The sequence below is a fragment of the Alexandromys fortis genome, unplaced genomic scaffold, assembly GCF_014885135.2.
Source record: "Alexandromys fortis isolate MF-2015 unplaced genomic scaffold, M_Fortis_MF-2015_v1.1 scaffold_13, whole genome shotgun sequence".
Lineage (NCBI taxonomy): Eukaryota > Metazoa > Chordata > Mammalia > Rodentia > Cricetidae > Alexandromys > Alexandromys fortis.
In genome coordinates, this window is record NW_026067908.1 from 932,192 (window position 1) to 957,489 (window position 25,298).

At 36.0% G+C, this 25,298-nt stretch overlaps 1 protein-coding gene across 1 annotated transcript in view; it reads right to left on the minus strand.

The window, feature by feature from the left end:
- LOC126498082 (selection and upkeep of intraepithelial T-cells protein 2-like) overlaps positions 1-16,554 on the minus strand; it is a 30,037-nt gene extending 13,483 nt beyond the window's left edge. The window contains exons 1-6 of the mRNA XM_050136435.1: positions 16,479-16,554; positions 14,001-14,348; positions 12,146-12,427; positions 7,851-7,962; positions 3,917-4,008; positions 1,689-1,811 (exon numbers count right to left, since the gene is read on the minus strand). Coding sequence (XP_049992392.1) covers positions 1,689-1,811; positions 3,917-4,008; positions 7,851-7,962; positions 12,146-12,427; positions 14,001-14,348; positions 16,479-16,554 — 1,033 coding nt within the window. The remainder of the gene's footprint in view (positions 1-1,688; positions 1,812-3,916; positions 4,009-7,850; positions 7,963-12,145; positions 12,428-14,000; positions 14,349-16,478) is intronic.
- Positions 16,555-25,298: the final 8,744 nt, after the last annotated feature.

Here is a 25,298-nt window from a genome sequence, read left to right on the forward strand (position 1 = left end):
ACTCTTCTGAGGGTTGAGTTCCTCACTTTGCACATCAGTTTTTGGGGAGGGATCTCTAACATCATGGCAAGTAGAGTGATGATCTGGGTGAGAAAAGAAGGTAGTTTGACTCAACAAGACTCAGTAGTGGGTATTGTTTGAAACTTCAAGAGTCTAAGACCAGAGTTTATTTCAGGCGTGTGTAAGGAAAGCACAATTTAAAAAAAGTTTCCCAGTGATAATCAACTCAATTGCATGTGCACACTGAGCTAAAGTTAAAGACACAATTGCATCAAAATTCTTGTAAAGTAAAAATGACATCTTTCATAAAGATAGTTTCTATATATTAATTAATGAAGTAGGTTCAAAGTAAACAAAGCTCAATGTAAGGCTTAGGAAAGACAACACTTTAAACTGACTGAGACAAATAGACTCAAGATAAGGATCTTGGGGCAGCTGCTGTAAGTGGGCACAGAGGTCACCAGGTTAATTGAGTTAATCAACTCAGTTTCCAAACTTTTAGGCAGAAAACAGATAATACTTTTGAAGAGACAAGACTGTGTGTTTAACATTGCTGGTTTTCCTAGTGCTCTTGACTGCTAAGTCAACTCTCCAGCCCCATGTGCATCCACTTTTACTGAAATATTTTAGGACTACATGTTATTGACAAGTCACAAAAATCTATTATTGAAGCTTTTCTTCTTGGGTTACCAGTTCTATACTCTCATCCTTGTCCATATAGAAAATATGTTTTTGTAATAAAGACATGGCTTTTAGCTTTAGACATGAGCTAGATGCTTCAAATATTTAACTTTCATGAGCACAGTTTATAAATGTTGCTAGTCTGGTTCTTAGTGGCATTTACATGGTTTTAAAAAAAACTATTAAAGGGGCTGGAGAGATGGCTTGGGGCTGGAGAAATGGGTGAGAGGTTAAGAGCACTGACTGCTCTTCTAGAGGTTCTGAGTTCAATTCCCAGCAACCACATGGTGGCTCATATCCATCTGTAGTGAGATCTAGTGCCCTCTTCCGGGCAGCAAGCATACAGACAGACAGAACACTGTATACATAATAAATAAATAAATCTTTTTTTTTAAAAAAAAACTATTAAAATTTAAATGAATGTGTGTTTAATTTACCCACTAAATTTTCAGTTCAATATGTCAGAGATCAAATTTTAAAAACTCATACATCTCTTGAAAAGAATGCAAGTAAACAAAGGATTTGAAGAATGTGTGAATTTAATAACTGCCTTCCCAACAGTACCACAAAGCTTTATTATAATTGTTCAGTAAGAGTTGGGACAGGGGGGCTGGAGAGATGGCTTAGTGGTTAAGAGCTTTGCCTGCTCTTCCAAAGGTCCTGAGTTCAATTCCCAGCAACCACATGTGTTCACAACCATCTGTAATGAGACTTGGTGCCCTTGTCTGGCCTGCAGGGATGCATGCAGGCAGAACACTGAATACGTAATAAATCAATCTTTATTTAAAAAAAAAAGAGTTGGGACAGACATTAATGCATGAGGCACCAACACTTATAGAAGGGAAAACACAGTAGTCCCAAGAAGGAGGCTATTGTATATCAGCCTTTCTTTGGGATTTTCTTATAGTTACTAAGACAGAGGGATCAGAAAGGTTACCTTCTAGACATCTGAGCATAAGCCACATGAACTAGATCTTCTGAGTTGCCACCATTCCAAGGATATTTACCTTCCAATCTGAAGTAAATAAACGAAACGAGCTTGAAAATGAACACTATCATCACACACAGGATGACACTGATATCTTCTGACCACAAAGTGTCCAATTCAAAGTGTGGATCTGAAACTTGAACTGGGAAAAGAGAAAAGGATCAGGACAGTTGCAACCAAGAGGAAGGCTAGATCACACATTAAAGGCAGCTTTGTTTTTGGGTTCCTGTTGCTCCATGTGCTTCATATATGTGCAAGAACAATACAGGAGAAATTTGACATACTTGATTTTGGAGATGAACATGTTTTTGTTAATCCTGGAAGAGATTATGAGGAGACAGGCACCCATTTTCCTCAAGCACGTGACTTTTGTCCTTACAAGTCTGTCTGAAGAGCATATAAATTGATTAGGTTTCTATCTGTTTTATTTAGGGCTCAATATCCTCAAGAGTTCTGGCCTATATAGAGTATAATGAAACAGAAAATCCTCAGATGATCAGGATCTGTGAAATGGAAGAGATCTCACAATTCTCAAGTATCACATCCCCTAGGAAGCATTCTCTCTCCATCCTCATCTTTCGCTCTGTCTTCACATTTCAGCTGCTATAATCTTCCCTGACGCCCATCTGTACCATTTTCTGTCCCACCAGGAAATCTTCTCAAGACCCACTCATTGACAGTCTAGATCTGTGTGAAGAGGGAAGTTTGCCTTCTCCCCATCCACCCACAGATACACCCTCCAATATAGGGCATAGAGATTCATCTATTGCATCCTTCTGAAATACTTCAAGTGAGGAAAATTTCCCTGTCCCTCCTCAGGTTTGTGGCTAGTTCTGAAAGAAAACTGAAAGAGACAGATTTATAGTAGAAAAGTATACTAGTTAAGATTTCCTCAAAGTTCTATATAATAGAGCATCCTTTAGAATGAAGACCCATGACTCAGGATGAATATCCACTTTTGCATGCCCGTTTGATAAAGATGAGCATCTATGCAGACATATGATAGGACAGAAGAACAAACCCAACAGGGTGTGCCAGTTTCGGCTGTTTAGGACTTCTCTTTTTTCCTCCCTGATGTAGCATGTATATTTTCCCAGATGAAGTCCTTATGGACTAGTGCCAAAAGTAGTCAAGAGAATCTCTGTCTGTCCAGCTATTAAAAACAAAGGTGTGGAAGGTAGAGCGGGGTTTCCATGTTTGGGAAGGAAGTAACTAGGATCCTGATCCAGTTTGGAAAAGAGAAATTCTAGTTTTGGGGCTACATTGAAACGAAATGGAAGAAGGAGGTAGAAGAGCAGAGGGAGGTTGAAAGGGCTTCCATAATGCTATTTGGAGTTTCCATGCCTACCTAAGTCGAAGTCGTATTTAATTTTCTGGCTTTAGGAAGGTTCATATTTGATACCATGTTACAGAGTCGTGCGATCACATCCACTCACCTCACTCTCACTCCACATATCCACTCTGAGCTTTCTAATACATTTCGCTCCCAGCTTCATATCTTCCTTTTATTTCTGACAAACTACACAAAAAAGCTTAATGTGTGTTGCCCATGCGCAGGGTGTGTGGTCATACACTGATGCATAAGCAACCCACCAATGGCCACACTTCCCACAAAAACTCTTTCTACCTCAGGATCCATTAGCTGCTAATAGCTTTACAGCTATAAATGGAGCCCCACAAGTTCCTGTTACTTTAATACTGGAATTTTTAACAGGTTTGATCTTAACAAGTTTAAGACACTGGAGCTAGTAATATGGCTCAGCAGTTAAGAGCACTTAAAGCTCATTCAGAGGACCTAGTTCAATTTCTAGCAGCCACATGGTGGCTACTAACCATTTGGTGAATCTAATACAGTCTTCTGGCTACCATGGGCACTAGGTATGAAGGTAAAACATCCATATACATAAATAAAATTTAAAAAGACAAAAAGTTTAAGAGGCTGAATTATTACCTCCTTTATGCTAAAAGTATAAATCAATAAAAATAATTCATTAGATAATGTTGACTGTTGATTTTTTTCCGTGAAGAAAAATCCACTATGAATTTGAAAGAAATTCTTTCTCTTGGAGCAGAATAACCAGTTGCATCTACTATTAAGTCTATGAAATTCAGAGCTCTGGAATCTATATACTGTGGTATGTGTTCTCATGGCCTATTTATTAACAATCACTCTTCATTTGTTAAATGTTTTAATGGGCATTTGGAAAAAAACTCTTACAGGATGGCACCAACCTCTTGCTTACCTACCTCTTTGTTTCAGATGCAAAATGAGCATGACTCCTATAATTGCAAATATGGAAATGATGAACAACAGTGAGCCCTTTAATGAACAGGAAAATCTCCCAGAGATGATATCTAAAGAAAAAACCATAATGTTATTATCACTTGACATTTGATAGAGGTNCTAAAGAAAAAACCATAATGTTATTATCACTTGACATTTGATAGAGGCACACTACATTGTAAAAAATGCATCACAAAGGCAAAAGCTATTGTGTCTGTATGTATGTATTAAAGTATCATTTAAAATTCTTTCTTTTAATTTTTTGAAATTATAATATAATTACATCATTTTCACTTCCCTTTCTAGATGGACCATTTCCAAGGCAATGTGGAAGTCAGTAGAAAATGGAATGTCAGGGTACAAGTGTAAGGATGAGTTTTCAATGCTTTCTCATTGTATTCATAGAAGATGGGAAGATTTAGGATTAGAAGGTAAGAGGACAGGAGTAAAAGGGACAGTGGTTTTTAAGGGGGGCAGATTTGGGATTGAGACTTGGCAGGCCCTGAGTAAACTCGCTCCCCTTTACTTTATCTCACTTCTCATCACTGGCATCATTAAGAGAGCAAGAGATAGAGTTATGTCTTCCTCATTGTCATGTTTTATGGGTTTGAAAGAGGCTGAAAAGAGGATGGGTCTGAAGACTTCTTAACTGTCTAAGAGACCCCAATTTCTATAATGTGAGAACTCACTACCATAGGTAGTTTCCATTCTTCTACTAGAGAGGTATAGTCTCTGTGGTTTGAATGAGAATGACCCTCATATAGGCTCACATACATTGGTCCTCAATTTTTGAAATTTTCAGGAAGAATTAAGAGGTGTGGTCTTGTTGAGAAGGTGTGTCACTGGGGGAAGACTTTGAGGTTGTAAAATATTTCTTCCATTTCTATTTCCATTCTCCCTTTTTCTCTGCCTCTCTCTCTCTCCACCACGTATTGGCAAAGAAAGACGTAACAATCTCAGATAGTGTCACTAAGAAAACTGATGAGAAAACTGATCTCTACAGGGTGATATCCAGCATAGAGAGAGTTGTGAATTTGTAGCTTTCAGATGAGTGTGCCCTCCCTATGTGCCACCAAACAGAGCCTGAAAATGTCAGCTGTTTCAGCCAGATTGAGGGTTCAGAAGGATAGCTAGACACCTAAAAGAAGAAACGCAGATACTTCAGAGAAATGAACAAATATTCATTTCCCAAATCTTTGGGTGATTGATACATTGCATCCCTTGGAGGAGATTTAGAGGATCTGAATGTGCTCTTTCGAGAAAAAATTATGCTAAAAAATAAACATGAGTTTGATAATTACAATTTTACTGACACATGTTCTTCACATTTAGTGATGAATTTCTTTGAGATAATATCTTTATGATATATTATAATCATTGAACATATTATTCTTCACACAAATCTTTTGTCTTCCCCTCAATTTAGGATCCCTTCCCCAGACAATCTTGTTTTTACGTTCACCTCATACACATTAAAAATGTTTCTGGTACTATATAAACCTTACAGCCCACAAATGAGGAAAATCGTGATATTTGTATTTCTGAACCATATCAGTTAAAATTCACTTTATGCCCTACTAGTGATGTTTCTGTTCTTTATAGCAGAAAAAAACTCCAACTTGGATGGATACCAGTATGAATGAGTCATGAAAATTGTTTCCTGGAAGTTCTTTGCTTATCTCACAAGGAACTTCCACTGACGATATCTTTTCCCTAGAATTTGTTTACTGATTTTGTAAGCAATAATGATATGAGAGTCATGAGATTTGTAATTAAGTGAGCTTCTGGATCCTTTTGAGTTTCCTTAGCTTCATAACTGTTATGAGTCTTCATTCACTCTCTAGGAAGAAACATTTCTAGTTAAAGAAAGAACTCTACCTCTTCATCCATCTCTGTCTTCCTTGATTCACACTTGTGACATTTTCTGAACTTTGGAGAAAGTTGTGTAATTGTTTATTATTTTTCATTATGGCTGAAATTTGAGGTACTAAGTTATAGGTAAAATCACTTGGTTCTCACGAACTTGGTATATAGAATGTGATATTTTGCTAAAATTTCTCCTACCATTCCAGTTGTCACATTTGTCTTTAAGTGAATATAGCTGATCCTTTAGTCTTTAATTTCCTCTGCTTATCATATCTTTATTTCATTAGCCATTTAACAACCCAATTTAAATTATCCAAATCTGTCAAAGCTTCTTTTACTGCACAAAAATCATAACCCCCCACGGGGATCAGCAAAATTATTGAAGTTCTGTACCAGGAGATGAGTTAACTTTTACATTGTGTTTTCTGCAAACAAATTCTACCCTACCTGGTATCTTGGGCACTGAAATGTATATCTCCTGCATACTAAATTGCTTTATTAATGCTTACTTTTCTTTTATTGTCTTCCTTGCAACTTATGGGAATATAGAGTTTCCTGTGAGTCAATCACTCCATAGTGATGTGCTTGTATTATTATCTCTGGTTATGCAGGATGGATAGTTACATTACTATTTCTCTAGTACTGTGACACCAAAATTGGTCCCATCTGCTCTTGTATCCCACAGCATCACAACTCAGGTTCTGATAAACTCATTTTATTTTTAAAAAAGGCTTTCCAATTTTAGCCATTCAGATTTTAGCTGATCATAATTTCGTTGTCTTCTTTTCCTAATTATGAAAACCATGATTAATGTGAATATTCTTTCACTGTTATCTCATTCTTTTCCTCCTTATAATTTGATTTTTACAGTGGCTTCTAAACTTTTTATTAAAAGGTAGAGCTATTTAGCAAAGATCTCTTTTTTTCCCTCCTTCCAACTGTGGAAATTGCATATTGACACATTTCATTCCCCCCGCCACCCACATTTTTTGCTGTCAATTCTGAGACGTGTGTGGAGGACAGCAACATCTTTATAACTTTTTGTATAATGATCCCTAACTCATGAGAGAAATTTCGCTTGAGGCAGACAGAAGAGCCTCAATTTCATGTCTTACCACTCACAGCAGAGGCACTTGGCTGCTGATAGAGTTCTCTTATGAACATAGTATGAGCTCCTTTCAGAGACTGCAATACATAGTCTACAAGGCAATTGAGATGCATCTCCACAATCACATGAAACAGACCCCCCTCATCAGTAGGAATTCCACCTGCCACCATGTAAAGAGAGATGTCCATACCAAGAGCATTCTTCCCAAAGGGGATGCTCTACTCTCAGATATCTCAGTCTGTCTTTCATGATTTGTTATTTACCACAGTGAGCATGCAACTGTCACTACAGAAATGAAGTTCAACATTCCATATTACATGACAAAAGGTATTGACATTGAGATTGGCCAGGACAAGATGACTTTTCCTCAGGTTGATCACCCTCAGGTTGATCAACCTTAGGTGTTATTCCAGACTTGCAAGTCTCTTCCCCAACCTCTGTGTAAACAAATATCAAAAGTCTATTCTCTTCAACAGGGCACTTATGACAGAATTAAGTTTCTACATAAAGGATTATGGAAAAAATTAGTTTACTAGGGATTACTTGCAGGATCATGAGTAAGCAGTTATTTTCTTGAGTCCAGATAACTCAAAGATCGATAACTCTAGCACTAAATGTCTTCCTCTAGCAGAGTTGATGACATACACTAGTTACATCTTTAGAGCTCCATAGTCAACTGGGATGTCAATCAATATAAGTAAATGGTGTTTCAGCTTGCTTACCATAAAGGCAGCACCAACTTTTGTAAACAGTATTTTAAAAAATTCCACTAGCAAAAGCAAATAATGTTGGACCAAAACGTGGATAAAGTTATATATATCATGTAACCAAAAGTTTTAGAACTACAGGCTCTGGCGGCAATGAATAAATAGCTTTAGCTACTTCCTCTACTTCCACATTGCTTCAATGCTACTGAAACCTACTTACCATGTATGAAATCTTGCTGAACACAGGAAGTCACAAGGAATATTATCATCACAAATGTTATTATAGCGAGAATTCCCACCCAAACACATTGCCATGAAAACAGTTCACCTGAAACATGAGTTCAGAAGAAAACTTAGCAATGGTGATTTATCTGACGTTTGTTACAATTTAAAATTCTACTACCCTGGAATATTATGAAAGTGTGGAGCTGCAGTTATGATGGTTTTGGTTTTGGTAAAAAGCATATCACGAGTAAAAATTAGCCAGATGTGAGTGAATTTTAGGAAAAAGTATATAGAGGGCAGTTTTTTCATTTCTTCCCATCAATCCTGCCTCATAAGCTTCCCCAGTAGAAAGCAAAAGGGGGAGCAGAATCAACCCCAGTGTTCAGATATTGGCTTCCAAGGAGAATTATAATGGTAGTACAAATCAATGCTGAAATCCTCATGTCTTGTTTACTTTGATATGTGCCATGCTCTATTCAGTGTACTCATTGGATTTGAGACTATTGTTTCTGAATATATCTCATGCCCTAAGTCAATGCAAATGTACCTTTTCTTATTCATATGAAATATTGCATCTTTCTTCCCAGATAAAATTTTACACCATCTAAAACATGCCATTATGTCTAGCATGAGGGTATTTAGAGACCATCAAGCATTCTCCTTAAGCATTTTGAGTGTTATATTTGTGGAATATTGTGGGATAATACTCGCACACTGTAAAGATTTTTCACTTGTATTGGCTTACTAAAATTCTGATTGGCCAATAGCCAGACAAGAAGTATAGGTGGGATGACAAGACTAGGAGAATTTTGGAAAAAAATAAGGCAGAGATGCAGTCACAAGTCAGATATAGAGGAAACAAATTGAGAATGCCTTTCTGAGAAAATATGCCAAGCCACATGGCTCAAAATAGGTAAGAATTATGGGTTAATTTAAGTTGCAAGAGCTAGTTAATAATAAACCTGAGCTTATGATATACCAAACAGTTTATAATTAATAGAAGCCTCTGTCTGTTTATTTTGGAATGAAAGGCTGTGGGACTAGGTGGGACAGAAACTTCCATTTACAGGGGAATAAACGTGTATTGAGTTGTTACTTTTGTGAATTTAATTCCCAGAATTAGTTCCTATCCTAATAAACTATCATGCCTTTTACACCAGTAGGGTCCAAATTGAACTTAGCCGGCTTGCCAGTCACTCAGTAACGAATTCCTGCATGATTAAATTTGATTATGATCTTTCCTTTTTCATCAAACTTGATTTTTTAAAATAATTTGTAAATGGAACAATGGTTAAACTTTTTCCATTTCCTAATAGTATAACACAGAGTCCAAAGTTTATGTTCATTTCAATTACTTTAAAACATACTGTTCAGAGATCATAAATACTTAAAGAACATATAAGATCATAAAATATACATTTTGTTACTCAATGAAGGTGTAATATATTAACAAATATTTCAATTTACCTTACATTATTTATATATATTTATGCTTGATATATAGTATATATATATCCTATAGGAAATCCTATATCCAGTAGCTTTTAAGTTACCCTCAAACTTGGGCTTGACATCTTATACTATTTATGCTGATGTAAAGCATGCATCTGGCCTTTTTTTCTGGCTATGGTGTTTGGTTGCAGTTCTCCATTCCAACAGAGAACATTGATTTGCAAGTCTACCCCTAAATAAATAACCTTCTATTATTCTCAATTCTGAGCTAATGTGAGATTTCTTTTAAGTGTCCATCTTCATACACATATGATTTATGAAATCAGCGGCTTTAGTTCTTTTAAAGACCTCTTCTAGAAAGAATGTCTAATTTCATGGATAGATACCAGCACTGATACATGCTTGCAATACATCTTTTTGATTTTATTTAATTCCTTTAAGTATCGCATTTTATTTGTTTAATTGCAAGGTGGCACCCAATATCTGAAACAGTTGGGTGCGTTGGTGTATAAAATCACCAAGGGATTTTTCTGGAAAGTATACAGATATAGAGAAATAATATGATAATATAGCTACACAATACATAAAATGGGACTAATAAGAAAAGAAACAAGTCAAATTTATGAGAAAACATGACCCCCAGGTGCATAGAGGCAGGCAGGTCATATGCTTGAGGATGGCCATCAAGGTCATACTTATAAGTAAGTGAGATTTGAATATGGACTTGAAGGAGATATTTGAGTTTGTATTATCCTGGAAGAAGAAACAACTGGAGGAAATGTCTAAAGGCAGAGTTCATCAACAAAGATGTGAATAAATGAGGTAGAGAAGAACATTAGGAAGTGACGTCATCAAGGTAACAGGGGCATTGATAACTGAAAAAATCAGGGAATGTTGATAACTAAAAAGGAAGCAATTTTAGGGTACTTAACACAATCAGTATTTTAAGTAATTCATCCCATCCCTAAAGTCAGGAAATACCACCATAAACTAGATAAGAAACCGAAGAGCTTCAGGGTACTCTTTCTACATTGTAATCCATAATTCAGGCTTAGATGGCAGTGAAAAGGTGGTGCGAAATGATGAAGAAGGAGGATCCCCCCATTTGCCTGATTATTTTGTCTCTGTGACTCACTCTTTTCTGACTTGCTTACTACTCAGTTCATCTTAAGATTCAGGGTTGCAGACAACAATGAGGACCCTAAGAGAGACATACATGGATCTAATCTACATGGGAAGTAGAAAAAGGCAAGATCTCCTGAGTAAATTGGGAGCCTGGGGACGATGGGATAGGGTTGAAGAGGAGGGGAGAGTGGTGTAAGGGAATGGTCTATATTCTGTCAATTATATTTTAAATAAATGCTGATTGGCCAATAGCCAGGAAGGAAGTATAGTGGGACAACCAGAGAGGAAGCAGAGGCCCGTCAATGAGAACAGAAGAATTCTGGGAAGGAGGAAGCCCATTCTTTTGCAGTCCTGACTAGCCACAGAAGGAGCAAGATGAGACTGCCCCACTAAAAAAGGTACTGAGCCATGTGGCTAACATATACTACAATAATGGGCTAATATAAATTACAAGAGTTAATAAGAAGCCTGAGCTTATGGACCAATCAGTTTACAACTATTGTAGAATTTTGTGTGATTTCTTTGTGTCTTAATGACTGTGGGAACTGGACAGGACAGAAACCCCAACAAGAGAGCAATGGAGGGAAGCAGAAAAAAATGTATAGCTCAATGAAATCAATAAAAAAAAAGACAAAGAATTGCAGGTCTACAAAAATGGACAGTGGCCACTTCAACTTTAAAGATATGAATATTCTTGGTGTGAAGAATATTCAAGGGTGTATTCAAAACCTTTCAACTTGAGCTTTTTGCATTCCTATTTGTATAATCTCAGGCTTATATTGTCAAAGAGAGAACATCCTTAGACACATGTGTGACAAGAGTGAAATTAAATTTTCCTTTATTCTTTTAGGATATGTGACAAAATTCGGATCCTTGGGATCTCACCAGTCTGGGAACTTGAGTCAAATGTCTATTTTGGGACTCTAGTAACAATGAGACTCTGGTGTATTTTACAAATAGACCTAACATTATTTCTTGGGTTGGCTTATGAATTTTCAGATGAGAGCAGAGGAAAGGTGAGTTATAACGTAGGAAGAGTGAGAGTTCTGGTGGTACTTAAAGTCATGAGACAAAAGGAAGTCAGAAGTGAGTAAGGGCTCAAGAACCAAGCCTTGCAACCTTCAATGTCAATACGGCAGTTAGTATTGTTGACTTGACACAAATTAGAGTCGTCTGAGAAAAAGAAACCCCAATTGAGGATCTGCCCTATCTGATCAGCCTATGACTATGCGTGAGAGGCAATTTCTTGATTGATGACTGAAGTGATAGGATCCAGGCCCCTGGGGGTGGGTAGTGCTATCTTTGTTGTTGTGTAAAACAGAAAACTGAAGATGCCATGGAGAACAAGTTTATGAACAGTGTCCTCTGTGGTCTGTACTTTAGTTCCTGCCTCCAAATTCCCACTTTGGACTCCTGCTCTGGCTTCCTGTGATGCAGCACTAATATGTAGAAATGTAATTCAAATAGACCCTTCCCCCACTGCAACTTGTTCATGATCAGATGTTTTATCTCAGCGTCAGAAGAGCAAACTGCAGTAGTCTAGAATATAAATAGAGAAAATATGCACATCAAAGAGAGTGAGAGAGACAATAAACTAGATGACGAGTAAGGCCAAGAGAATGCAAGACATTGGGAGCCAAGTCAAGAAAGAAGCGATACATTAGTATATGTAACAATGCCTTTTACTGAAGAACAAATACAGATTTTACCTGATAGGACAATATTTATGCTTTCTTCTTGTTGAGTTAGACGGTTTTGAAGGTAGCAAGTGACATTCCAGTGAGAGTTGGTGTTAATAAGAAGTGCCATTGTCATATTGAATAATTTGTTTCCATCCCGTGAATGGGATTTTGATGTCTCTGGAATGACCTCTCCTTTGCTGTCTCTCCATTCCATAAGTGGCAGTGGGAACCAACCCCCCGAATGACACTCCAAAATCACTCCTTTGGTATTTGGGGGATGCAGAAGAATTTGTATGTCTGAGCTTGTTACTGGTTAAACAGCAAGAGAGGAAAACAATATTGTTAGGTATCAATGGTAGAGGAAAGGAAAGAAAAATAAAAGCTCTTTTTGGTTTTGATTCCAGTTTCAAAAGATATGTATATATTCATGCTCTCCAGGATGCTGGTTTCCATAAAATCTCATGAAAATGGAAGAGTCAGATAGAAATGCTATAATATGCAATCAATAACGTGTTCAAACTAAGTCAGCTCAGGAAAGGCCTGTTTCATTTGTTTATTAATTTATTCAAAACATATTTTAGGCTATTCACTAAGTCTAAGAAACAACCTACATCCTTGAATTATGATGAACAGAAATCAAGATTTTTGATCCTTATAGCATTTATAGTTTAATTTTTTTCATTTATCATAGTCACTAGTTATTTTGAGTCAACATAATAGATTATAGAAATGAATTTCATTATAAATACAGTTTTGGAATTCTAGATAATTCTCTATGTATTTTCATAGTAGATAATTTATAATTTGTGAACATTTGCAGGTAAAGCTATTTGGAGCAAAAACTGCATGACACAGTGTAGCTCCCATTGCCACTGAAACAAACGAAGAGGTGATGGAGAAGTGGGAAAGATTGTGTAATGTTTATTCCAAAAGAGAATGCGTGGAGATTTAAAGCAACATACCAAAATTGCTCTGTCTAGTAAAAAGTCCATGAAATAACAAGAACATTACAGATCTTTGCTATCACAGTTGTTATTTATCCCATAAAACTACTAAAAATGACAATCAGTAACTTTTTGTCCCAGTAGAACACAAAACATGGAAATGAACTACATGTATGACTCCTCTAGACCGCAGAGGTGTCTCATGACATCCATGAAGATTGATCACCTGGATCCTACACATATGATCATACACTTATGGATTTTTTAGTTTACATTAACCCCTGGCCTTTCCTTTCTTTTCCTTTTCATCCAGATTAATTCAAAGTAATGAAAGTAGCATAAATACTATATAGTTAGACACACACACACATATTATTGCATCTGAGGATAGGGATTATTGTAATTAAAATCTTTCTCAAAAGACTTAGAAAAATCAATCGGGTGCTAAGTAGTTAGCGAATCAATCTGGAGAGAAATGAAAATAAGCATTATTAGTAAAAAGAATTTTTTCTCTTTCATTGAACATTTTCATGCAATAGTTTTGATCAAGGTTTTCTCTGCAACTCCTCCCATACTCACCTAACTTTATAGTAAGAAGCATAATTTAAAAATTCACTTCATTTGAAAAATTACTGAAGTGTTGTTAGAGATATATGAAAGGATAATAAAAGAACCTAAAAAGAATCTGATTATATGTTAGAAATCTAACAATGTATGTAGGCATAATAAGAAAGTACTTACTGATAGAATCAATCTCTGAACGCTAGTAATTTTTATTTTTTGATCTTCCATGTCATACAATTAAAAAACTAATTGTAGAGAATTCATTTTACCAAACTATGCAATAAGATTCAAGCACTGATAATTTCCCAACCACTCAACCATAGGTAGGCTTTGAATCATATGTACAGAACAGTCTCAGAGAAATTCATGCCCACCTGTAACGTTGACCTCCGTAATGTGCTCTTCATAGAATTCACCATTTTTGAAGACACAGCGGTATGGTCCGTCATCATCAACAGTCACGTTAAAGATCCTGAGTGTCACTTTTCCTTCTCCAATGCCACCTTTCAGCAGTTCAGTCCGCTCTACATACTTGGAGATAGTTTCTCTATGAAGGTCTTTACCATCCCTGTACAGGTGCACAGGCTGTGTATAGCGGTTCCTGAACCAGCGAATCTCCATGTGCTGTGCATCTTGTGGTGGGGACAACTGACAACTGAGTTCAAGGGTTCCACCCAATGGAGCCAAGACTGGCCTAGTCAAACCAGTCACTGTGAATCTCTCTGTGAAGGTGAATAATCAAAAGATAGGAGTATGAGTTAGTAAAAATATTTATAACATTTGTTGGAATCATTGACTCTCTTAATCCCTCTTCTCTCTTCTTCTACTCTTTCTCAAACATCCATACATATTTCAAGTAAAGTCAATTTGTTTATCCTGAAGGCATTTTTAATTACTAATTACTTTATTGATACTAAAGCAGAAAGTATTGTATAAATGGTTAGAGGAGATTTCAAGGAATTACTGGAGATGCTGAACCACTCCAAGACAGGCTGAATTCGAGATAAATCAAGACAAAGTGGAAGACTGGGTCAGAAAATGACAATATGAGTAGGCCATGTCACATAGTGGAAATTTTGCTGAATTGAAGCTCCAGGGACAGTAGGCAATCTACAGCTGCTGTGTTTTGTGATACATGCATAAGGTTTGTTGATGAGAATGTGGCTGGTACTGTTTCCACTTTGTGTCAAATCTACCTGCTATATGACACAGATGAAGGAGCTGCCATCTTCCTTAGTCTGCTTTGTTCATTAACAGGACTGCATTTTATGATATAGTCTTGATATGACCATGTGCCCTGGTGTTCTCCATAAACCCTGGTAACTTAATATGTGTATTTTCTTTACTTGCTTAATTAAACTATTTCTAATTTTGCTCCTCATGATTCGTACTGGGTAGGAAATGAGGTAATGATTGTTTACTTGCACAAATGTGTACAGTAATTTTGACTCATCATGTGAACTCAGAATGTAACAAACTGCTACACTGTAAAATGGAGTCACTCATGGCAATACTCAGCTTGAAAGCTACTGTTCCACATGATGCAGAGTAAAATAGAGCAAAAATAGCCTTTCTAGCAAATAAAAATGAAAAGTATCTAGACATTGTGCTGTTAGAATATTGTAAAACAAGATAAGAAAGGCCATCAACAATTATTAAAATAGTTGAAATCTAAAACATTGACAACATAAAATGATCACAAAAGATTAAGACATATGACTGTTATTTTTTGTTGATAGCAATGCAGAATGATCCAGACACTCTGAAAGATAGTTTGGCATCTCTAACAGTGCTTAATGTAGGCTTAGCATACTTTTTTTTGCCATAGTCATGATTCTGCATATAGTCCAAATGAGTTATAAAGTACAAATATAATGAAATTTCTACAAAATGTTAATATCATCTTTATTCCCAGTTACTAAAAATGGAAGCAATAAGAAAACATACTATCTGTATAACTACAGAGGTTAGGTATAAAGGAAGGGGTTAGAAAGGATGGATTTCCTTCATAAGGGAGAATAAAATATGTATCTGCAGATGCGCAGACATGCAATAGGAGGATCAAATGAACCAGGGAGTGAAGAGGAAGGAAAAGGGTGTAATACAGGGAGGACCAGCCAAAACAGGCCCATTTCAGGGGACATATGGAAACTCAGTACAGTAGGAGATTACTGAAGGTGCTTTATGCATATTAGAAAGTAATCCAAATGAAATCGCCCAATAATGAGGGAGACAAAGCCATAACTGGATATCTTTTGTCATCAAACAATGCTTCTGGTACCAAGAATGAGTCTAATTCAGGTGGAACCCAAATAAATGTGCATCAGTAAATTTATCGCTGGACAATCAGCTTTGCTGCAGTATTTTGCATCTTTTATATTATTCATTGTCTAAGTATCTTCTTTTTTGATGACTTCAAGTAATCTATATTTATTTGTGCTTTGCACAGATGTCCCTCCAATGTCAAATTCTCATTTCCTTAGTCTGCTTTATCTTCCCTCATCTTTTCCTTCTACTCTATTCTTAGATTGGGTGGATTTTCATTTGTATCTCTTTTATAAATATGTCTTGTGCTTTCAGTATGAATATTGAGTCCACAAGATAAGTACTGTATCTCTATCATTGTACTGTATTCCTGGAAGCTGAAACAAACCCAAGGAAGAATATTTGCTGATTAGACATAACTACTTGTTCCTCTAAGCTGGATACTCTTGGACTGTCTTCACTTCATTGCTACATTCTATATTTAGGGATAATTATTTAAATGCCCTGTTCTTTGTACCATGCCTTGATTTTTTTTTTGGCGTGCTTGACATTGTCAATGCTCATAAGCGCAAGTGAGAGAGTCATACCTGAACTCAGCGCCACTGTCTGTAGGAGGTACAAGACAACACAGTGTGCAACAGCAAGTACTCTTGTAGCTCCCATTACACCTGTGACAAAACATATTAGATGAAAGGATAACTTTCCATTCAATTTCCAATTTCTCTATAATTCTACTATCTTGCTTGATGTGTGTGTGATAAACATAAATATCTATCACATTTGGCTGCTAGATCAAGGCCAAAATACTAAGTATCTTATTTTAAGAATATATATATATACACTTTGTATTCACTGCCTTGCACTCTCATGGGCCCTCCGAGTCCCACTAACTTTTCTCTTTCCGACTATTTTCCCTTATAATATCACATCTTTTAATTTTTTTATTATAATTTGAGTTGAATTAGGATATGTTCCAGGACCATGGTAAAGGTTTGTTTACAGGAACATGGCTCACCAGTGGCTACACCACTGAAAAAGTGTACCGTCCTTTTCCCAGCAATTATTAGCTTCCTATGAAGCCTCAGAGTGGGATGAGTCTTGTGAGTTTCTCCCTGTTTCTTCCTTTCCACAGTGTCAAATGGTGGCCCTAGTCCTGTGCAGCTAATCACAGTTGCCCCGCTAGAAGTGTTTCACCTAGCTAATCATATTTTCATGCATTTTTAAAAGATCATGTGTCTCTCACTTCCCCATCTCCTTCCCCTTTCCAGAGTTTAATAACAATGATTCTGTTCTCTGCTTTGAGATCAACTTAATAAAAATATTTTATATTAGAAATAGAATTATAGTACTATCCCTGCCTCTCCCTCCAGCTTCTCTCACATCATCGCTCTCTACCAACAGCCTCTATTTCTACTGTTACACATGCATACACACATATGTACACATGAATATACATATGTGAATGTATACATACGTATGCACACATATATGTGTGTTATATATGTGTATACACACACAACGCATATTGAGTCATTTTTTTAAGGTTTGAGTGTGTGATTTCAAGACTGACTGTCACTCTACTTTGGAAAACCAATAACGGGTCTCATTCCTGGGGAAGTCTAACTCTCCATCTCCTAAGTGTCATCAGTTGCCTGTAGTTCCTTATATAGGTGTGGAACCTTTAGAAAATTCCCCCCTTTATGTTAACATGCCCACTAATTCCACTGCTTCAGTCTTATTTATGTAGCTATTTCTAGGAAATTAACCTTTAAAATTTCCACGTATGACTGAGAATATGAAGTAATTTTTGTGCTAGTCTATTTTAAAAATTGAGTTTTTAAACACAATGTAAAATTTAATAGGGACATCTCATATTCTATGCTTTTCTGACTTTGTTTATTATAAATCAAATAGTTATTCTGGTTGAGAAGAATATGGGATGGGCACAAGTCTCACTTTATGTTGCTGAGAAATCATAGTCTTAGGAATATACTTTCTTCAGCGCCGACAAATGACATTTCAGAACCTGATCTCAGGAGCCACTAAGATTGAATGTTATAGAATTATATTTAGCTGATCCATAAAGAAAACTTGGGAGTTTTCTTCCCTAGAACGCACTAACTCCTCATCCTCTTTTTCAGTAGGGTATTTTATTTATTTTTTATTGATTTTTATTGAGCTCTACGTTTTTCTCTGCTCCCCTCCCTGCCTCTCTTCTCCCCTACAACCCTCTCCGAAAGTCCCCATGCTCCCAATTTACTCAGCAGATCTTGTCTTTTTCTATTTCCTGTGCAGATTAGATCTATGTAAGTCTCTCTTAGGTTCCTCATTGTTGTCATCCTTCTTAACAACAAAGATTTACTAATCCTTAAATATACTCCTTACTAAGTCTTTGGAACTTGTTTATAGTGGGAGAATATTCCTCCCAGGAGGCACAAGGAAAAAGAAAAGGAAGAAAAATTATCTGTAAGGATAGAACAAAAGCCCAGTTTATTATTAAATCCCCTTACTTACCTGAGCCTCACGATCCCAAATCAGCTTTCGTGTTGTCCCGATGAATGCATGAGTTGAGTCACCTGAGATTTTGGTAATGCTCCAGCAGTTTTACTAAAGTCAGCAAGCATGCCAGAGTTAGACGGAGATCAGGTAAACTAACACCCAACTTTTCCTCTCCTACACTGAAAGTCCAGCCCCATGATTCCACAAGCCTGATAATTAGATCTCTTTCCCAGTGAACTTCCTAAGAGGCTGGTACATCAGGCCACGAATGAAATCTGTTTCGCTCAGTGACTGTGATTGCTATTACTCAAGTCCTAGCAAGACTCGCCTCGCCTAGGGAAGAAACAAAACAAAACCTGATCCGCCCCTGTCATGTACTGAGTGCTGAATGAAAAACTATGATGAATGTATTTTTAATGGTGAACCTATACACAGCATAGTAAGGCAGGAAAGTGCAGAAGCACAAGCAAGTTACTTTAAGTCCAGATGAAGCATTCCATGAAAGAATGGGAACTTCCCATAGTTTCAAGGAATAACCTTGAAGCAAAATGATCAGTTGGTCCAGTTAAGCAAAGGAGCACAGTAGTTTTCCAGGCTGACAGAGCAACTCTATTTGAAGACACGAAACAGAGTAGTCAGTTCAAAACACTCCTGTAATTGGCAGTAGCTACTGGGAGAAATGATTCTGAGGAATGATGAGAGGTAAGCTTCAGGGAGAAATAAAGGAAGTTATGAAACTTTAGGAAACATATGATATATATTTAAGTGTATGTGTATCTATGTAGAGTCAATTCTTTTAATACACAGATGCATGTATTAATGTTTAATACAGATGTCATACATATATAAGTATAGACCAGCTATAAATATAAATGCACTCAGAAACTTATATGCATGCATATATTTATAAAATATTGCAGATCTTTTTCATGTATGCACACATGAATAAAAAGTATATTTCATCAGATATGTAGTTATATCTCTACAAATAAGTCATTATGCTCAGCAAATTTATCAAGCATGTGTAAGGGATTATAAATGTACACATGTAAATGATTTTAAATATATTTTATTAGTTCTGTGAGATTTTTGTACAAAGTAGTTTGATCATATTCACCCCCAATTCTTCCCAGATCCATTGCCCTTTCCTACTCAATCAACTTGGTGTCCTGTATCTAAAACCAAACAATTTTTTTTTTGCTGTAGAAAAACACCATGACCAAAAGTAATATGGAGTTAAAGAGTTTTATTCTTGTTATAGTTCAGGTCACATTCTATCAATGATTGAAACATAACCAGGAACTCACTTAATGTCGGAACCTGGAGTTAGGAACTAAAGCAGAAGACTCGGGGGAAAACTGCTTCCTGGCTTGCTCCTTATGACTTGGTCAGCTTGATTTCTTACCACATGCCCAGGGTTAACACAACACAGAGTGTTCTGGATTTTCTCATATCAATAATTAATCAAGACAGTGTCATAAGTCTTTTCTACTGACCAATCTTATGAATGCATTTTTTTCCAGTTAGAATTTTAGGATTTCTTCTTCACTGATATGTCTTGATTTGTGACATGTTTCTAAAATCTAACCAATACACCAGTTAGGATCAATTCGTACTAGTCAAATATTTTTGAATGTACTGTCTTCATTGCTAGTACACTGGCTTCTCAGGACTACCCTGTTAGAGAAACTCCCTCTCTCTCTGTCATCAGTTATCAGTTGTCAATGACTCCTTAACTATGAGGGGCAATTTCATACCAAGCATCTTTTTGCATGCTGGATTTCTGTCTGGCTTGAGTTTGAATATATTTGCACATGCTTTTGTGACCACAGAGATTTTATATATGCAAATATCTTGCCATGTCCAGAAATCAGTTTCCTTGTGTTAACGTAATGTCTGTGGCACCTGTACTCCTACGTTTCTTCAACAATGATCTGTAATCTTTGAGATCAGTGGGAGTAATATAGATGTCTCATTTAAGGCTGAGCATTTCTCATTCTCTTATTCTCTACACCTTGGTCAGTTGGGTTCTATGTGTTAATCATCTATGTACTGCAAATAGAAGCTTCTCTCCTGAGAGTTTATATAAACATTAATTTATGGCTGTAGACATAGGTCATCAAGAGTTAGTTTAGCACTGTGGCATTTATCGGGATAATAGCAGTAGGTTCCCTTCTAGGAAATGTGGCCTATAAAGACAATGGTCCATATATATTACCAAAAAGAGTTACACAGAGAGAGAATAAATAACCCAAATAGATCTATAACATCCAAAGGGATAGAAGTAGTAATTAAACATTTAAAAAGTTAACTATAAATCCCAGGTGGTAAAATATTACATGTAGGTCTGAGCACTTCATCAGTTTTTTTTATTAGTTTTGCATTGCATGATTTGGGGGATCTGTATTTATCATCATCTACTGCAAATAGGAGCTCCTCTAATAAGTATTGAGATTTACATGGATTTTTATTCCATTAAAATAAAAACCATAAAGGATATACTTGAATTTCTAAATGCAATAATATACAAAAGATGAATAATAAAGGTGATGTGAATAATTTAAACAGATACATAAAAACTATGAGGCAGATGCGCTGGCATAAAATCTCTCTCTTGGAAAAACAGAAAAGAAATCATTTATTTTCTAGATGCATGTGATCTCTTAATATTAAATCAAAGGGAAGTAAATAATTTAAAATGATTCATAACCACCAACAAGATACAAACAGTAACCCAAGATCAGGGCAAGAAGGACTTAGCATAGAATTCTAACAGACTTTCATTGAAATAACACCAAATATATCTCCAATGTAAAATATGAAAAAAACATCAAGATCCTTTTTATGAAGCAAGTATCATTTTAATGCCTAAATGAGATGAACATACCACCAAAAATGAGAATTATAGATCAATCTCCATCATGAACATAAATGAAAAATTCTCAGTGAAATATTTGTAATCTAAAGTCAAGAACACATAAAAAGACTATCCATCATAAACAGGTCTGCTTTCTTCCAGAAATGCAGGAGGGTCCAATATCTATAAATCAATAACTATAACCCAAGATATATACAGAGTAAATGGATAGAAACCAAATGTTCATCTCATTAGATGCAGAAAAGACCTTGAACATAATGAAACATCCCTTCATGATAAAAGTCCTGGAGAACATAGGCATGAAGGGACATAGCTCAACAGAATAAAAATAGTATACAACAAATCCACAGCCAACATCACACTAAAGGAGTGAAGCTTGATACCCTTCCACTAAAATCAGAAAGGAGACGAGATGTCCACTGTCACAACTCCTGTTTACCACAGAACATGAAGTGTTAGCTATAACAGTAGGATAAAAGCAGAGGCAAAAAGGACAAAAATGGTTAAAGAAGAAATCAAAGAATATTTAATAAGTGACAGTGATAGCTAATATAGATAATAAGAGTAAAAGGACCAGGATGCCTATTGTGAAAGAGTGTTTCCTATACATGATAGGGAAGATGCACCCACAAAATAACAATGATAGCCTAAATAAGGCTTATGTAACACGACAATGAGGATATGGAAATTTTCATGGGCACTCATGTTAGATTAATTGTTGCAGGTCATCAATGACTAGGATCTATAAAACAAATGGTAATAAACATTAGTGGTGGATGTTGTGAAAGGGAAATACTTATTCACTGCTGATGGGAGTGGAATCTGGTACAGCCATTATGGAAATCAGTGTGTAGGTTGCTCAAGAAACTAGACATAGATTTACTACAAGATTCAGCTGTAGGACTTTCAGGCATAGACCCAAAGGACATGATATCCTACTAAAGAGATACTTGCTTATTCATGTTCATTGCTGTTCTATCAGTGATAGCCAGGAAATAGATATATACTAGGAGGCGTCCCATAACTGAAAAAATGATAATAAAATGTACATTTATACAATGAAATATAATTAAGCTGCTATGGAAAGTGAATTTGTATTTTGAAGCATTAATCTAGAGATTCTCTATCAGTAAAAATTCAGGAGTCAGATACTGGAGTAAGAATCCGATGGATTAGAGAAGCAGAGAAGCCACCATCCTCTTCTACCTGTTCTCTTCCTGCCTCTAAAGGGGCCAAGATCCTGATCTGCCATGCCTTACTACTATCCACAGTCCTCTAAAACCTCTGTGGCTAGCTTTGGAAAGCTAGTAGCTAGCTCTGCTCTCTGACTTCAAGCAAGCTTCACTTGTCAGAACATAATCAAAGTGTCATACATTTCCCCTCTTGTTTAAAAAAAGATTTTTAACTAAACAGTAAAACTATTTACAATAAGTACAATAACTGTACGCAAATATTTCCAGATAAGAATTACATTAACAATGCCTAGTCCATATGCATTTGACAAATTTAGAGAAAATACTCCAGTTATCTATTCTATTTTGGTGATTTCAAACTGTAATACTTAATCCACATTCTAACCTAACTTACATTACCATTTAATACTCTTTTCTTGTCTCTCAACCTTACACACTTCATGCTGTGGGAAAATTCTTTTGTATAATGTAAATATTTGTCACTTATATTGGTTTAATAAAACACTAATTTTCCAGTAGCAGGAAGTATAGGTAGGGAAACCAGAAAAAGCAAGATGAAAATGCCACACTAAGATAAAGAAATGAGAGGCTGTGAGTTTATTCTGGGTTAAGGAAAAATAAGGTTTGATCAAGGAAGACCCCATAAACAATCTCCAGTTGTGACAGATGACCCAGACGATCCAATGTTTCAGAGCACCTTTGTTGCAGTTTCCTCTGAGTTCTACATCCAGATCAGCTTGAAAACTGCTGGCTGAGATGATCCAGCCTCACAGAAGACTCCAGTCAGGACTTTACCAAAATCCTAAATTTTCTTTGGGTCCCATAAGATTATCAGTTCCCCCAATCAGAAGGAAGTCGCCTAGAAAACAACACCCACATTCCTAAAAAATGGATTATTTATGTTTGCAGCCTGAATCCAGTGTGGGAGTTTTTTGCTGGACATTTGAACACTTTGTGGAACTGTATTGCTCTTCTTGGGCCTATAAAATGCTGAATGGTCAATAACTAGGCAGGAGGTATAGGCAGGCCTTCTGGTTAGAGAGGGGAAGGAGGAGAAAGAACCTAGGGCAATTGAGAAAGTTGCCAAGAATCATGGAAGAGGCAGGATGAGTGGTGTATTATAGAACATAGATTAATAGAAATGGGTTCATTTATATTATAAGATCTAGTTTGGAACAACCTAAACTAAGGCAAAGCTTTCATAATTAATAATAAGTCTCTATGTCATTATTTGTAAACTGGAAGCCCAAAGGAAAACTTATCTACAGGAGTTTGGGATGTTCCATGCAAACTTACTGATGCTCTGTTCACATTAGAAGACCAAAGATCCTTGAGTATGTCATCAGAAAATGGCAGCAGCAGTGATAGACATATTTGATCAGAAAGAAAGGAAGGTAGGTGGCAATGCTTATTCTTCAGACTTCCAATTTAAGATCCATTTTGAGGGTAGGTCTCTTTTTTTTTCCCCACCTCAATCAATTTTCTCTGCAAATATACAGGTGGACCCATTGTCTCTAGGCCTTTGGTCTGGAAAAAGTAAAGGACAAAGCAAAACTACTCATACAATGGTTAGAAAACAAAATAAAGTAGTCAGATGGAGCCATGCTTCCTCCTCCCCCGAGGACATGCCCACAATGGTCACACAATTACTTTTACATATTTCTTGTATATTCATATTTTTCTCTTTCTTTATTTACCTTTGAGGGAAATATTTCTCAAATAATTTCATAAATTCACATATATACAGACAAACACATACACATAGAATAATAAAGCAAACTGGAAGACTCTTGTATTAGTGTATTTTAAAATATTTGACTAATTTTACTTATATGAAAAAGTATTTGAATTGGTAAAATTAGGAACTCAAAATACCTTTCTTCTCAGAACTTCATACATTATTTTGTTTTATGTTACATTTATTAATATTCTGTAGTCACTTAAAATATTCTAGTAAGAAAAGCAATAGAATTAAGTATGACATTATGAATTGTCATCTGAATACAAGAATCATTGGGGAATATCAAATACCTCAAGACTGACTAAATATATCAGAAACAACATTTTGATGATAAAATCAGTGGCATCTCTAGCTTAATACTTACTACCTTAATTCTCTGACTGAATAAAACTAGAAAAGAAAAAAAAACTTCCTTCACACATATAGTGAATGAGTTAAAGAATTTCATAAGAGGATTAAATATTTGTAATTAACAGTCTATAAAATATATATGAGTGGGACAAAATTATCTATTTAGAAAATAATGTCATCAAAATCTCTTAGGAGAGGCCACCTTTGTATTTTTTGAAGGGTCCACAAATTTGAACAGGCAAATTGATTCATTGATTGAAACATGGGGTAACAAAATCTGAGTAATACAGATAGAATTCTTTATGCTATTAGTAAGAGAACAAAAGAAATCTACTACTTTACAAAGGTCTTCAAATTTGTTTTATTATTCTACGTGTAAGTGTTTGGCTTCATATAGTCTGTGTACCACATGGTATCTACAGAGGTTAGAAGAGGGCATCAGACCTTCTGGAACTGGCATGGAAGACAGTTGTCAGCTGCCATGTGAATGCTGGTCCCCTGGAACAGCAGCCAGTACTTTTAACAGCTGAACCATCTTTCCAGTCCAAATCTTTTACTTTTTTGATTGCACACTTTAAGTAGAAACTCAAACAGGAGAAAATGACAAATTGACTTTAAAATGCTTATATATAACATAAAAAAATCCAGAGTCTGGGAACTAACTTGTCTTCTTTCAAGAAACTGAGTGAACCTTGGTTAATAAATTATAAAGCAGGAACTATAAAAGATGAACATATATGTGTTG